The sequence below is a fragment of the Narcine bancroftii genome, chromosome 5 (assembly GCF_036971445.1).
Source record: "Narcine bancroftii isolate sNarBan1 chromosome 5, sNarBan1.hap1, whole genome shotgun sequence".
Lineage (NCBI taxonomy): Eukaryota > Metazoa > Chordata > Chondrichthyes > Torpediniformes > Narcinidae > Narcine > Narcine bancroftii.
Window position 1 is genome coordinate 244404001 of NC_091473.1, and position 16233 is coordinate 244420233.

At 40.6% G+C, this 16233-nt stretch overlaps 1 protein-coding gene across 2 annotated transcripts in view; it reads right to left on the reverse strand.

The window, feature by feature from the left end:
• Positions 1-14691, reverse strand: part of LOC138765128 (leucine-rich repeats and immunoglobulin-like domains protein 2) — a 62461-nt gene extending 47770 nt beyond the window's left edge. Inside the window, exon 1 of one of the 2 annotated variants that reach the window (XM_069941921.1) lies at positions 14272-14691. In XM_069941921.1, the coding sequence (XP_069798022.1) occupies positions 14272-14453 (182 nt within the window). In that variant the 5' untranslated portion in view covers positions 14454-14691. Of the gene's footprint in view, positions 1-13257; positions 13353-14271 lie in introns of those variants that run through there. The other variant, XM_069941922.1, reaches the window with a different exon arrangement.
• Positions 14692-16233: the final 1542 nt, after the last annotated feature.

Below are 16233 nucleotides of genomic sequence, written 5' to 3' on the forward strand. Positions count from 1 at the left end.
ACCTACAGAAAATACAAAAAGATAAATTTTTGCTGAGATCACTTTGCAGTGACCATTTCCTCATTTCAATTCACTAAACCATTTTAAAACTGTACACGACTCAACTCAAAGCCAAAGAACATTCATCTCAAACTTATCCCTGTAGTAGGAAATCTCCATCTACTGGAACACAATGAGTTTTATACACATGATTTTAAAAAAACACAATAAGCTTCTGTTTATAAACTCAGATAGGTCTCTACAATTTAAATGCACTCAAACTGCTAAGTGAAGCCAGAAACTTTTGTACAGGTTATTCGATGCAAAGTATGAAAATTTAACTTTCACTAATCTGAAAACAGTGTGTTAATACTAAAGACTGCTCAGACATTTCAGGAATCACTGGATCAAGAGGTTTGTAATGTTTTGATGTGTTTTTTGCCCAGTATCTTCAGCATGTTTGATACATCGCACGCTTTACAGAACACTACTATTACTTGTGGATTTCAGATGGAAGGCAAATGTAGTGCAAAATGGATCGTGATGTTGAAAAGACCATACTTGTTTTACAGCAACAGCAATTCACAATATGAGCAGTTTAGAATCTACTGAACTCCAAAAATATGACCATTGTAGACTTGCAAAACAGCTCAATATAAAATAAAAGCTGAGATGGCACAACAACACAATAACTACAAGCTGGAAATGTAAAGATTGCTACACCTCAGTGATCATTCCAAAATCCAGAAATGAAGATAAAATTTACTGCATGCCTGGCCCTTACTGTTCATTGGACATGGTGGTAACATTCCAAAATTTTCTGATATTTTTGCTCATCGTATGGTTGATAGCAGATTTCAGACTAGCAATCACCTACTCACTGACAAAAGGCAGAGGAGGAAAAACCCAACACCCAACCCCAACCCACCAATTTTCCCCTGCAACCGCTGCAATCGTGTCTGCCTGTCCCGCGTCGGACTTGTCAGCCACGGACGAGCCTGCAGCTGACGTGGACTTTTTACCCCCTCCATAAATCTTCGTCCGCGAAGCCAAGCCAAAGATATTTCATACTTACTGACAACATGGAAGGAGACCATTTGGCCTAGAGCTTACACCACTATGTGGAATCCCATTTCCCCAAGCATCAATTTTTATTTCCCCAAGGATGTTTCAAACTTCCATTGCCCTTTTCCTATGTAGAAATAATTCCCAACAATTACTGAAAAACACACACCTGGTCTTTATATTCTGGTCACCATTTTGGGACTTCCAAAACAGCTCAAGTAGTATAACTATGACCAAATAGAGTACAGCTCTGACTATCTGAAATTGGATTCTCTGAAATCCAGTTATCCAATTTTTTTTTTGAGCCAAATTGACTGGGGACCTCGGGCTCCCGGCATAAGCAGGGACTCGGTAGGGAAGTGCCAGTAACTAATCTGTATCTAACATTTATAGTATTTGTCATACTATCTCGACATAACTCTGACCAATTTTATTAATATTTAAATCCTTCTCCCATCACTGTCTTGACCTAGGTATTCCCTGTTTAGGACTCCGCTTCTGCAATAAAGTGTACATAAAGAAATTTATTTCAGCTATATCTATTATGAATTAACATTTCCACATCTCCACATTTCAGTAATAACATTGATGGACCCAGTCTCTTATATAAGCCCTTAATTGATAATTTTTAAAAAGTGTATTATTTTGTATCCTATATTTACCTTTTAATTGTTCATATTAAATTTCTTCCTTCATAACATTCTTTTATATATCTAATTCTTTTCCGAGACCAAATATTTAAAAATTGATTATCTATTGAGAATGGAATAAGGCGATTTTGTATGAAAGGCATTTTAGGCAGGACAGTCCCTCCTCATTCCAATTTCATTACTGACCATATTCCAGATATTAATTAAATCTTTCAACAAAGGTACTTTCTTTTCCCCAAATATTAATTTTGATTCCTATTTATATACAAAATGTTCCAGGATTCTTACTCCTATTTTATCAATGTCTATTTTAATCCATGCTGGCTTTTCTCCCTCATCAAAAAAATGAAGCGAGAAACCTCGTTTGAGCTGCCTTACAATAGTTCTTAAAATTTGGCACCTGTAAACCTTCCAATTCACACTTCCACGTCGGTTTATCTAAACTCTTGACATTTTATCCTTCCAAAGAAATATTCTTATATATTTATTTAACTCTTGAAAAAAACTTTTGTGGTAATGCTATTGGCAATGATTGAAATAAATATTGTACCCTAGGGAATATATTCATTTTAACACAATTAACCCTACCCAATAGTGTTATTGGCAATGTTATCCATTTATTCAAACCTTCTCCTATTTTCTTAAGTAGAGGTAAATAATATCTATCCGTATTCCTAAATATTTTATTCCATTCACTGGCCATTTAAATTGGATATTTTGTTGGCAATGAGTGAAATCCCCTATAGTGAGGGGCATCATTTCATTTTTATCCCAATTTACTTTATAGCCGGATACTTCCCACACTCCTTCAATCTTAAGTGTTATTTACATAATGAACCCATTGGCGCTTTCAAATAGATCAAAACATTAGCACATAAATTAATTTTGTATTCCTCTTGATTAACTTTAAATCCTTTAATATCAGGATCAGATCACATCAGTTCCATCACCAAGATAAATAATGCAGGGGATAACGGACATCCTTGTCTACTAGATCTAGTTAACTGAAAAGATGAGAAGCTATTGTGAGAATGAGAAAAATTGGGATGAGGGTTTCCAATTGTTCGTTTGCAGTAAGAGTCTGTACAAGGATCATTAGGTTTTAATCCTTTTGAGTTATTATTTAAACATGAAGTTAGAGGACCTTTACTTTTGTTGAAGGAAATATGGATTAATAAGGAAGTGCAGTTGAATTTGTTAACGTTTTAAAGTTTCAAGATCAGTTGAAGTATGTAAAATAGCTGGGGAGAATTTGAAAAAGACTCAAGATAAAATTAAAAGTCTGGTATGATAAAAACACAAAAGAGAATTTTTAAACCAGGGGATAAAGTGTTAATTTTGTTCCCAGTAAATTCTAACCCTCTTACGGCAAAATTTTGAGGACTATAAGAGACAGAATCCAAGGTAAATTAAGTAGTTAAAACTCCTACCTGGAGGCGCAAACATAAAGTTGCCATGGCAACATGTTAAAACCTTATTTTGTGAATTTGGATGTTAGCCAGAAGCAGCCTTCAGCAGAGGTATTGGTTGTGAATAAAACTGAAGAGTCTGAGGATCATGCAATGAAGCAAAGCTGAATCTTGTGAAAAGAAAACATTGTTCCAGTTTGTTTATCTAATTCAAGTATTTTGCAGAATTTGGATGAAAATTTGGCTCATCTGCAGCCTCAGAAAAGGAATAAACTAAACAGCTAATTTTGAAATTTAGTAATTTGTTTCCCAACGTACCTCAAAGAACTTCAATAGCTTTAGCATGATGCCGATCAAACTCCATCCATATAGAATGAATATTGAAAAGTGTAAACTTGTAAATCAAGAGAGTGGATACATGTTAAAGAATATTAGATATTCTACTTCAGACTGGAGTTCACCTTGGGTTCTGGTGCCTAAAATAGATGGGACAGATAGATTTTGCACTGATTAGAGAAAAGTAACAAAGACAGATGGTTATCCTATCCCGAGGGTGGATGATTGTATAGATAAGGTTGGAGAAGCTAGATTTCTTATGAAGATGGATTTGTTAAAAGGTTACGGGTGTGTTCCCTTAACAGAAAGGTAGATAAATTTCTGCATTTGTAATACTGCCAGGTTTATATGAATACAATATTCTACCATTTGGAACGAGGAATGCTATAGAACATTTCAAATGTTTAGATTGATGATTTGGTCACAGGGAATGAGACCTGGGGAACACATATGCTTGCATTTGAGAAATTGTTCCAATAAACTTTCAGAAGCATGCCTTCCTGTTAATTGAGCCAAAAGTGAATTTTGCCAAGCTACAGTTACTTGTCTTCGTTATGCTGTTGGTCAAGGAAAATTAGCACCTGTTCAGAAGTTCAGACAATTTCTGAGTTTCCCATACCCATGGGTAAGAAAGGTGTTAGGAGATTCTTAGGAATGGTAGGGTATTACAGGAAGTTCTATAAAAATTTTGCTGATATCGCCATTCCTCTGACTAACCTTTTGAAAAATGGCGATAAATTTATTTGGACGACCATTTGTCAGGAAGCATTGGACAAACTGAAAGCCATTTTATGTTACAAGCCTGTGCTTAAGTCACTTGACTTTGAAAAGCTATTTTCTTGAGCAGTTGATGCCAATGCCAAAGCGACAGGAGCTGTTCTATTACAAAAGAATGACTGCGATAATAATGAACATCCAGTGGCTTATGTATCTAAGAAATTCAATCAATATCAAAAGAATTATTCTACTATTGAAAAAGAAGACCCTTGCATGAACTTCGCAGCATTTTGAGGTTAAATTTGCAATGCTACGGGATCGATTGCGGTTTACAATAACAATCCTTTCTTTTTTTTAGTAAAATGGAATATAAAAATAGACAATTGTTAAATTGGATTTGATTTTGCAAGAATATGATTTAATGATCGTTTATATTAAAGGCAAGGATAATGTGATTGCCTTTCAAGATTTTGAATTTGCATGTTGTTTCTGCAATATTTGTTTTGTATTATTTAACATAACAATGTAAAATCTACTAGATAAATGGTAGGTTGCAGTTTAAAATTTTGATCTTTAAAAAGCTCAAAGTTTCTTCCGTTGGAAGGTATGATGGAATTCTTATTAAGCTTTGGTTAAAATTAGTAAAAGGAATTCATGGGATATACAGGGGTATTTACAGACACACACAAAGAAGCAAGTTTCAGAGATGCAACGTCTGGAAAACAGCAATAAAAATGAGAATTGAATGGTTCATTCACGTGCTGGAACAATGGTGTTTACGAAGGAGAAGCACCTAAGTACACAAAGAGGACTTTCGATTCAACGGCCAGTAGACAGGAGTAATTTGCGAATGAATTACAATTTTGAAGTGGTTTGAAGAAACTTCAGACAGCAATGATGATTTCAACACTCCAGAAAGGACATCGTTAATATTGCACCAAGAAACATCTGGTCAGAAATTCAGTAGCCTCGAGTGAGAGAGTACCATTCTTAGTGTATTCTCTTTACCAGGGGAGATACACAAATCAATGGCAAAGAAGAGCACTTCAGCAGGCTCTTTGAGAAGAGGACAGTTTCACAGAGTCTATGGCCACTTCATGTAACCCTTGCCGGGATTTATGAAATCATCAGGGAAGAAAACACAAGTTCTGAAACTTCCATGCAAGAGATGGAAATCATCTGTATGAAGAAATTCTCTAAAAACCTACAAGAATTTGTGATTTTGAGAACTTCAGCAGTAAAGACTGCGTCTCAACACAACTTTGAGGCTAAACTTTAAAACCATATCTTCAGAATTATGCCTAAACTGTAATGGTTTTTTTTGGGGGGGGGGTGGTGTGGAACTGTTATGCTACTAATAGTTATTAATAAAGATTATTGTTTTGAAGATATTTTGGTGAATTTCTATTGCTGGTTGCCTAGGTCGCAACACATTTCACAAAATAATAACATTGTAAATAGGCTATTGCAAATTTTCAGTTTCACTAGTACTTGCAGATATATCACAGAGAGCAGCAGTAAATAAGCCAAGAATGAAATGGAGGGTCTCAGACTCAGTAATAAGCACAGCCATCGAATACAAAATGTGAATCAACACAACATGAGACTTAAATTACGCAGCCATAAAGAAAACCGAAAATGTTATGATGAAACTAATGCTCCTCAGATCATGTTTTCAGTTCTACAAATTGAGTAACATTTTCTTGTCAAGGAACAATTGCCACATTTAAGGACCAGTGTCAATTGCATTAAGAGTATGAGGACAGATTGTAAAGGCTTTCATACCTTTAATGGACAAAATAAACTAAATCAGTTGAATCTTAAAAGGACAAAATTAAAATGATGGAGCATTTCATTTACAATTCCATGTTTAGTCTAAATTTAAGGGTGCCCTATTGGAGAATAACAGTACAACTATTAAGATTGTACAGGCTCTTTTCTGTATGTTAGAAGCCATTTGAAGGGGAAGTGATAAATACCAGGAAGATCCCCGGGCATTTAAAACTTTGGTTGTATACAAGGTAACTTCACTCATGGCATGTAGAAAGTGGACTTGCAGAATAATCAAGGTGAATAGTTCTGAACATCCATGAAAAAAGTTTAAAAATACATTTTGATGGGGCAAGTGGTATCAGGATGGGAGGGCTGGAACTACTGGGTCAAGTAACATTTGTGTTTTAAATTAAATAATATGAATGACAAGCTCAAATATTGCTGCAAATTAAAAATCTTTAGGCATAAATAGTGTTGGCTTAAAGTCTCCTTGTTCATGATCACATCAGAAGCTGACTCACCAATTTACCATTTACCAGCCATGGTCTGAGGGTTTGTTGAAAGTGGATTGCAGCAAAGACAAATATTAATTGTATAACAACCAAGCAATTTTAATAGCAAAACCCATTTATAAAATTCCCACCAAAAAAAAAATCCCAAAGGTCTAGGAAGGGGCTCAGACCAGCACCCATACATTCTAGACAGTAATTATATATCAACCTATGTTACAAAAGGAATTCTTTGGTCATCAACATAATGATGTTTGTGGGAATAGTACAATGTTGAAAAGGACAATAAAGACTCTGGAGGGAATGAGGTGAAAATTAGTGAATATTTTTAACTTGGATACATTTAGGAAACAATGATGTTACAAAGAGGACTGGAGAATGCTGCTCCGTGAATGAATACTCTTCATCATCAGCTGTCTGTTCTCCATACATTCACGGAATGAAATATGATCTCCATGATTCCATCTTGGTCTGTGTCGACTTCAAAGGAAATCCAATAGAGGTGCCACATATTCCCAACTATGAGCCATCATTAAAGAAAGAATCACATTTATAAATACAATACCATTTCACTTGGAAAGTAAATTCAGAGGATAGTTCGTTAGTTTACAAGCAACTACAAGGAATCGATGAAGTGATATGCAGTTAGTCATTTATAATAACTATCTGGACATGGCACAGATAATAGGTTTGTATCTGACGTTAAAGTTGGTTATACAGTAGACAATCAGGGAGGTTATCCAAAATTACTTTAGATCTTGATCAATTAAGTCAGTGGGCCAAAGAAAGCATATGGAGTATCTTGACAAGTCAAACCTGTGCAGGATCATTGCAGTAGGATCCTGAGGAGCACTTCAGAACAGAAGAGAACTGGGATACAGGTATATAGCTTAAAGTAGTGACACAAGAAGATAGGGTGATGACTAAGGCATCTTGCATGCTTGCCTTCATCAGGAGTTGGGACCCATACAAGATATTGATTGGTAAGACAACATTTAAAATTGCTATGTGCAGTTCTTGTCACCTTGCTATGGCAAGGATATCATTAAACTGGAAAAGGTGCAAAATCAAGCAGCTGTTCAGATCAGATACTATTTATTGTCATGTAACAAAAACTAATGTAATATTATACGAAATTGTCTAATTTCCCCACAAGGCAAAAAAGATTCACCATTAGCATCACTCGGCACCCTCTACAGTCAGAAAGAAAACCTAGAGAGTTCTCAGAATCACCCAAAGTCTGTGGATTCACCTCCAGCATCCCCACCTCTACAGCTGCACCAACTCCACTTCAGTTCAAATCATTGGGCAACCAAAGTCCAGATCTAAACCTTTGACATGATGAGGAAGCCTTCAGCAGCTCTTCTTGGGTCTTTCGGGAGCCTCCCAAATCCCAGTTCCTGGTCCTCATGAGTCAGTCACCAGCAGCCCGCAGCCTTTGTGGGTTCCTCATGGAAAAGTCACCAACAGCTGCAGCCTGTGTGTCCTTGAGCTCCAGATCCACCATCGTCCTTAGGATTGTCTCCTCTGCTTCTCCTTTTCAACTGTCTCTCAGTTACTGGTTCCTTGCCTCAGACTGCTGCTCCTTTGGAGTCTGCAACCCTTTAAGGCCCCTGTTGAACACAAGCACTGCTATTTTAGGCCCAGATCCTCTGTTGCAGGATTTTAAACAAAAACATTGTTGGATCCTTTAACAGGCCATTTAAAGCCTGTAGGAGTTGTTGGCAGAAGGTCTGAGCAGTAGGATCTCACGGGAGAGTACTCCATCTCCACTACCCCTGAGTCTGTACCAACAGCACTTGCTGCTGTTACGGCAGCTATGGCAGTGCCACCATTTTTTAATCCTTTTTTGTTACCAAGGCAGGAAGGCTTGACATGTCCAGAGGCTAGGACATTTTTCCTCTGGAGCATAGGAAGCTGAGGATGAACGTTTAGAGGTATACAAATTCATGAGGGCATAGATAAAAGTGAATAGTCCAGCTTCACCAGAGTCTTAAGCTGGAGGATTTAGATTTAAGGTGAGGAGGAAAAATCTAAAAAGTACTTGAAAGGAAAATTTTTTGAGCATGGTGGTAAATGGAACGAACTGCCAGGGGAAGTAATAGAGATGGGCACAATTTTCACATTCAAAAGATATTTAGATAGGTACACAGACAGGAGAGGGTGAAAGAGATATAGTCTAAGTGCAGGCAAATGGAACCAGCTCAGATGGGCAACTTGGTCAGTATGGACGAGTTGAGTATCAAATAATTCATTTTATAATAACATCAGAAATTTAGATGTATATTTTATGTTTTCATCCATTTGCAGATACTTGCTTTAAACTTAATGGCATATAACATGTTTCAACCATCCAGCCAATGCAGTGTGAGAAACAAGAAAATGTGCCCAATTTCTGAACTCTCTTCATGAAGCTGTTTTTAAAATTCTTCCACATTTCAAAAGCACCTGTAGCATCACTACAAACCCCATCCGACATGCCCAACTCCTCAATGTATGCCCGTGGAAAAAATTCCTTGAAACCTCCTCATTCAAATCTTTTAATTTTTTTTAAAAGTCACTGTTTTCAGAGATGCTCTCCGCAACATAGGCTCCAGAATTCACGCAGAGAATTTCAACGCCTTTCTACTTAAAAATGCTTTTTAAAACCTGAGCAAACACTTGGATTCCATCAAGCACTTTTTTTTTTGACAATTCTGTGAAGTATCTTGGATGTTTTAACTTTTTTTTTTATATGTGGCACACTTGCTTTAAGTAGTCAGGACATTAGTACAAAAGATGAAGGTCATGTTACAACTAACTGTACAAGCCATTGGTGAGACCAAGTATAATATGTGTAGTTGGCAACCAAAGACCAGATTTAAACCTTTGACATGATGAGGAAGCCTTCAGCACCTCTTCTCAGCTATTGCTTAGCTATAGGCAGTAATCATTGAGCTGGAAAGGGTGTAGAAAATATTCACAGGGATGTTACCATGACTTGAGTTACAAGGAGAGATCAGAAAAAGATGTGAATTTTTTCAATGGAAAAAATGGAAGGGGAAGGGAAGGGAAGTGAAAGTATATAAAATCTGAGGGTGTAGGTAAGGCAAATGCTTACATTGCTTTCTCCACAGACGAATTTAAAACCTGAGGGAAAAATTGAAGGAGAGAAGTGAAATATTTAAAGGGAATCTGAGGGAAAACTATTTTCCACAGAGGTAGTTGGTGTGTAGAACAAGTTGCAGATGTTTTTTAGTAACATCATACTTGTATTTCTTAAACAACTTGCCATACCATGACTTCCCTGGATTTCACAGAAAACCGTTTTTCCATAATTGATAAGGTGGATAGCAAAATCAGAGTATTTGGAATAAAAGCCAGGAAGTCACATTAGAGATGTACATTACTTCTTAAATGACATTTGGTGTATTATATGCAGTTGAATGCAATGAATGTGGAGGCAGTGGAGAAGAGTACAGAAGAGGGTCACCAGGATATTGCCTGGATTGAAGGGGAAGGGAAGGTTGAGAATCACTGCTCTAGACCCAATTGTTAATGAAATATTTTGCTTGAGGAAAAATTGTCATCGGCCTTTTCTTTTGGAGTTATGAAACCGTGCACATAACAAGTCGATTAGATATGATCAAAACAGTGGTTTTCAAACTTTTTCTTTCCACCCACATACCACCTTAAGCAATCCCTTACTAATCAAAGAGCACTTACAGCATAGAGAAGACAAAATTGTATGTGAGTGGAAAGAAAAAGGTTGAGAACCACTGCTCTAGAACATCAGAAGATTAGTTGCATTGTGATACACAGAAACATACACAGTAGATAGACTCTTTTTTATCCCCCAGGGTGAAATTGTCAATACTGAAGGCATTGTTTCAAGGTGAGAGGAGAAGTTTTAAAGTAGTTTTAATTTTTTTTAAATTTAGATCTATAGTAACAGGCCATTTCAGCCCACAAGTCTCAGTTACCCAATTCACACTCCATTAACCTACACACCTGGTGTGTGTTTTAAGTGATGGGAGGAAACTGGAGCCCCCAGAGAAAACCCAAGCAGATATGGAGAGAACATTCAAACTCCTTATGGACAGCGCAAGATTCAAACTCCAGCCCCTATCGCTGGCACTAAGGCATTGTACTAACCACTACACCAACTGTGTCACCCTTTTATGAGACACATTTTCAAAAACAGAGTGGTGGGTTCCTGGAACATACTGCAGGGGAAGTCATGGAAGCAGGTACAATAGACAGATCCATGAAAAGGCAAAGAATAGAGGGATATAAACCAGGTAGAGAGAGTTGTACTGTTTGGGTTGACATCATGATCCCATAGTCAGTACATCCATTGTGGAATGAATGGCCTGTTCCTTAGACAGAGATAGAGAAAGCAGGGTTTAAAATAAAAAGAAATTATGTATTTCAACCTGCCAAAGCACAGATCTACCTTGTTTTTAAAATTTCTTTATCAATCAGGTAAAATAAAACAAACGTTTATTATTCTCTCCCAAAAGACATTGATTTCTCAATGGATAGAATTGAGTGGCACTAGACAGCCTGCAAATACCTCAGTTTGCTGAACATGAGCAAATTATCATTTGACATCATGGATCTAATCCTGATCACATCCATTTCTAGCCACTCTGAGTTCACCAAAAAGTTTTGATTTTCCTATCCAGAAACACCAAAACCCAAGGTTATTTTATGATTGTGTAATAAAACAAAAAATGTTATGACAAAATTAACTTTAGTCTACCACAAGGCAGTCAAAGACGCCATTAGCAGAAATTGCCTGGCACCCCTTACAGCCACAGAAAGAGAAGCAAGAGTCCCCCACAGGGCTTCACCTCCAGTCCTCCCACTGCCTCTGCAGCCACACAGCTTTCAGTCTGATCCATCAGCATCCTGAGCTCCAGATACACAGCTCTGACACAATCAGAAAGCCTCCAGCGCCCTTTCACATCCCAGTTCCCATAGCTGGTACCCCTTTAGCCGGTTTCGAGCCAGTCTCCTGTAGTCCGCAGTCTGCTGCAAGTCCTTTGACTGCAGTCACCAGAAACCCGGGTGCCTCATCTCGAGTCACCAACTACTGTGATTAAGTGTGCTGTACTCTAATTTTTGTTTCTGTAAACTCTGCACAAGAACTGTGAACCAAGGACCAGAGGCATGCACAACTTAGCAAAATCTGCATGAAGGCAGTCAGTACACAGAGGCAGCAAATGGGCCAAATCAACATCCCAACAAACAGTTCTCTTTCAAGAGATGATGCTTGGTGCCAAGACTTCAGAAACAATTATTTACTAGAAATCATAATACATCAAGAGACCAGGGTCAACAAAAAAAAGTAGGGAATTCAGAAAAAACTTCTTTATACAACGAAAGGTGAAAACTTTAGACTTTCACCTTTCTGCAGTTAAGCAAATAGTTTACATACTGGACAAGTCTACATTAGAGAAGGAAGCAGAGAATAAAATTTTAAAGAGAAGGAGTTGTGAATAAAGCATAACTACTGGTATAGATTAGTCAAGCTGAGTAGCCTTTTTTGTCCTATTCTTCCCAATCTTAAGCAAACTTAAAAGATCTATAGAGCAACATTACCAAGGTAACTGATCTTTCATCTCATTCCTTTTAGAGGTTCCCACATTCAAATTGATTGCAATAACTGTTTAAGCAAAATCTTTGAACTTTAACAATATATACAACATGGAATAAGAGTCAACAATACAGAAAATTAAATTTCAAACTATATTGTCTAAAATCTTTTGGCATTGGATTTGGAACAAAGTAGCTATAAATATCCAGCAAAATTCACTAGCTTGGCACCCAACAGAGATCATTAGCCTGCTAAAACCAACAAATCCACTCCCTTGATCTTACCCCAGAGCTCTCCAAGTTTCACTTAAGAATACACATCTTGCCTATTGAAAGGTGCTTTCAAATTTGCTTCTACTACTTTGACAAGGCATTTCAAATTCTCACAACTGGAACCCATTTATCAGTCCCTCAAGTCTCACTTTAACATTGATAAGAGGAGTGCAAAAGACTCACGTTCTGTTCAGGCAACTAGTACTATGAGATCAATGGCTACCATTGGGAGCCAATTTGAACATAAACTTTGAGTGTACAGAGGTGCAACAACTGCCTGCAGGATGGATGATTCAATACAAAGGCTACACCTTTGGGAAGAGACACAAAGGTCTTATAGAGGTCCTTCAATCTGAAACACCAATTCTGTTTCTCTTCCCACAGATGCAGACTGACTAGGTGATTAACTATAATTTTCTGCTTTTATTTTAGATTTCAGGCATTTGCATTTTCGTTTGATGTTCAGGATCAATGATTTATTGGAGAATATACAATTGAAAACAAAGCTTGAATTCTGGGACACCTGTTCTGGACCAACTACCCAGACAGGTTTTTCAATCATGCAAATTCTGTTCATGTTACAAGATGAAGCCTGCAATATTTAATAACACTGTGGGCTCCATTCTTTAAATGCACATCTTTGTCGACAAACTGCAAGCAAAAGAGTTTCCCCAAATAACAATTCAGTGGTGAACAAAGCCACTGGATTGATCTGTCATATGTGTAATGAAAATAGAATTTGATTACTCAGTTGAGTCATTCAATCATATTGGGATACTATTAATTTTACAAAGTGAATAAGAATGGAAACTGCCAGAATAATTTCCAAGTCTCTCGATTCCTATTGCGAGGGCTTGCTCTTTACTCCAACGCAAACACCGATTGATGATGCAAAGCCAATGCTGGAAAAATTCAGCAAGTCATAACAGTGTACTTTATACATGTATATATTCGGGTTGCTGACACCTTGATGAACAGTGCCCGAAACGTTGGTTCTGCATCTTTATCTTTGCTACACTTTTGGACCCGCTGAGTTTCTCCAGCATTGTGACAATCACGGTGTCTGCAGACGTTTACTACTGATCAATGATGTTTTCTGCAATATACACTATGGAAGAATTGAAAAGAAATCCAAAATGCACACGCTTGCCAACTCCACCATCCCTCCCTCCCTCCCCCCTCCCCCCTCCCACCCCTTCCCCAACCACCATTCCACCACGTCACCCCTCCACCACCCCTCCCCCCATCCTCTCCCTCCCACCCCTCCCCCCATCCTCTCCCTCCCACCCCTCCCCCCATCCTCTCCCTCCCACCCCTCCCCCCATCCTCTCCCTCCCACCCCTCCCCCATCCTCTCCCTCCCACCCCTCCCCCCATCCTCTCCCTCCCACCCCTCCCCCATCCTCTCCCTCCCACCCCTTCCCCTCCCTCCCTCCCACCCCATCCCCTCCCCCTCCACCACCATTCCCCCACCCCCTCCACCACCATTCCCCCACCCCCTCCCCCTCCACTACCATTCCCCCACCCCCTCCCCCTCCATTACCATTCCCCCACCCCCTCCCCCTCCACTACCATTCCCCCACCCCCTCCCCCTCCACTACCATTCCCCCACCCCCTCCCCCTCCACTACCATTCCCCCACCCCCTCCCCCTCCACTACCATTCCCCCACCCCCTCCCCCTCCACTACCATTCCCCCACCCCCTCCCCCTCCACTACCATTCCCCCACCCCTCCCCTCCACTACCATTCCCCCACCCCCTCCCCCTCCACTACCATTCCCCCACCCCTTCTCCTCCCCCCACCCCACCCCTTCTCCTCCCCCCACCCCACCCCACCTCCTCCCCCCACCCCACCCCACCTCCTCCCCCCACCCCACCTCCTCCCCCCACCCCATCCCCTCCACTACCATTCCCCCCTCTCCCCCTCCCCCCCCCTCCCCCCCTCCCTCCCCCAGTCTCCCCCCTCCCTCGGCCCTACTCACAGCTGCGTGACCCACACTGGAAGGTGCTGTGGCATCTCCGTCGCCCGGCGCCAGCTGCAGTCCACCAGGCCATCCGCACACGAGCACTGGGTGGGGCAGGCAGAGGCGGCGGCGGCGGCGGCGAGGACCAGCGAGGCCCACAGCAGTGGGACAGCGAGCCCGAGGCCAGGCCCGGGCGCCATCTTAAATCCCACGGTCGGAAGCCTCAAAACAATATCCCCCCCCTCCCCCCCGCCCGCCCTCTCTCTCGCAACGGCAGATCATTAAACGGACAGAAGCTTCTGGAACGCGGACAAGCGACCCTGCCCTCGGAGCTCGATCAGCGAAAGGCGACCGCCCCGAGCCGACACAAAGCGCCCATTCTCAGCGGCCGCCACTCGTCGGACCCCCCAACCCACTTGCCACAAAGGTCCCGCCCCCGACCGCCGCCATTCGACGGGGCATGGCCACAGTCTCTATCACCATTGGTCAAGCTCGACGTCAGTCATATTCCATTGCCCGTCACTCCCCCTCCAGAAGGCCTTCCAATCACTGCCTCGGGCCGTCTCCTTCTGAACCGCGATTGGTGCAAGACCACGTCAATCACAAAAGGATCTCTCCACCCCCCCCCCCTTAAAGGAAAACGACAGTCATGTCCAACAAAATACATGGGTTGCAAAGGAATCTTTTCCCACTTACCCTCAAGTAAAGATGTTTGATGTTTCAAAACCGTCATTAAAATTCCTTGATGAGAGTCAGAATTTATTGCCATGAACATGTCACGAAACGGCAGCATTCTCTACATCGGAGAGACCGGTTGCAGATTGGGAGATCGCTTCGCTGATCACCTCCTCTCCGTCCGCAACAACCCAACCATTTCGATTCTGAGGCACACTCCCACACTCACATGTTCTTATGTACTATCCCCTCCAGACCACCCGCAAACTGGAGGAACAGCACCTTGTTTTCCCGTCTGGGCCCTCTCCAGCCAGATGGCATGAACACTGGCTTTACCGCGTTCCACTAAACCTGCTCGCCTTTTCCTTCCCCTTCCCCTTTTCGTGTCTTTCCAGTTCTCCCACCCAGCCATCCCTCATTTCACAATTTCCAAACTCACTTTCTTTCTAAAGTTTTTACCTTTTCCGTAAGTTTACACCGTGTCTGCCTGTCCCGCATCGGACTTGTCAGCCACAAACGAGCCTGCAGCTGACATGGTCTTTTACCCCCTCCATAAGTCTTCGTCCGCGAAGCCAAGCCAAAGAAAGAAAGAAAGAGAAAAAACAGTGTCCAGAAGAAAGGCAGACATCAATCTTCATGGACAGCAACATTTAAGAAGAGTGTTTTACAGTCTTCCCAATTGATGGAGTCAAAGGCTTTAGAGAGATTTAATAGGAGCATGCACTGCTGATCTCTGCATTTTACCTCAAGTTGAGTGGAGGGCAGTGAGCTGAACCAATCTCCGTAGTCTTGTGTCAAATAATTGCCTTAACATTTTCCTCAATCTTTCTCACCATAAAGTTGCACCTCAATTTCAACAATCTTCCTGATCTTCCCAAGGGAAGATAGACATCTTCCATCAACCTGGCCCATTGCACCACCTTGGCTTCCATGATACAACTGTTGAAAGCACAGACCACCTCCCATACTTTGGACCTACCATGGGATGTAAACATTAATGATGGAATTCAGAATATATTTGAAATTAAGTTTGTAAAATAATGTTTTACAAGACATAACATAAAAGAAGACATTCTATTCAACAGGATATAGACACGGGGCAGAGTTGAGCAGAAAAGTGGCAGATGGAGTTCTATCCTTGATAATTGGAAGGTGATGCATTTAGTTGGTCAAACCTGAAGGCAGAATACATGGTAGGATTCTTAACAGTGTGGAAGAACAGAGGGACCTTGGGTCCAAATCCATACATCTCTCAAGGTTGCCATGCAGGTTGATAGGACAGTTAAGAAGACCAGTTATAAGCTG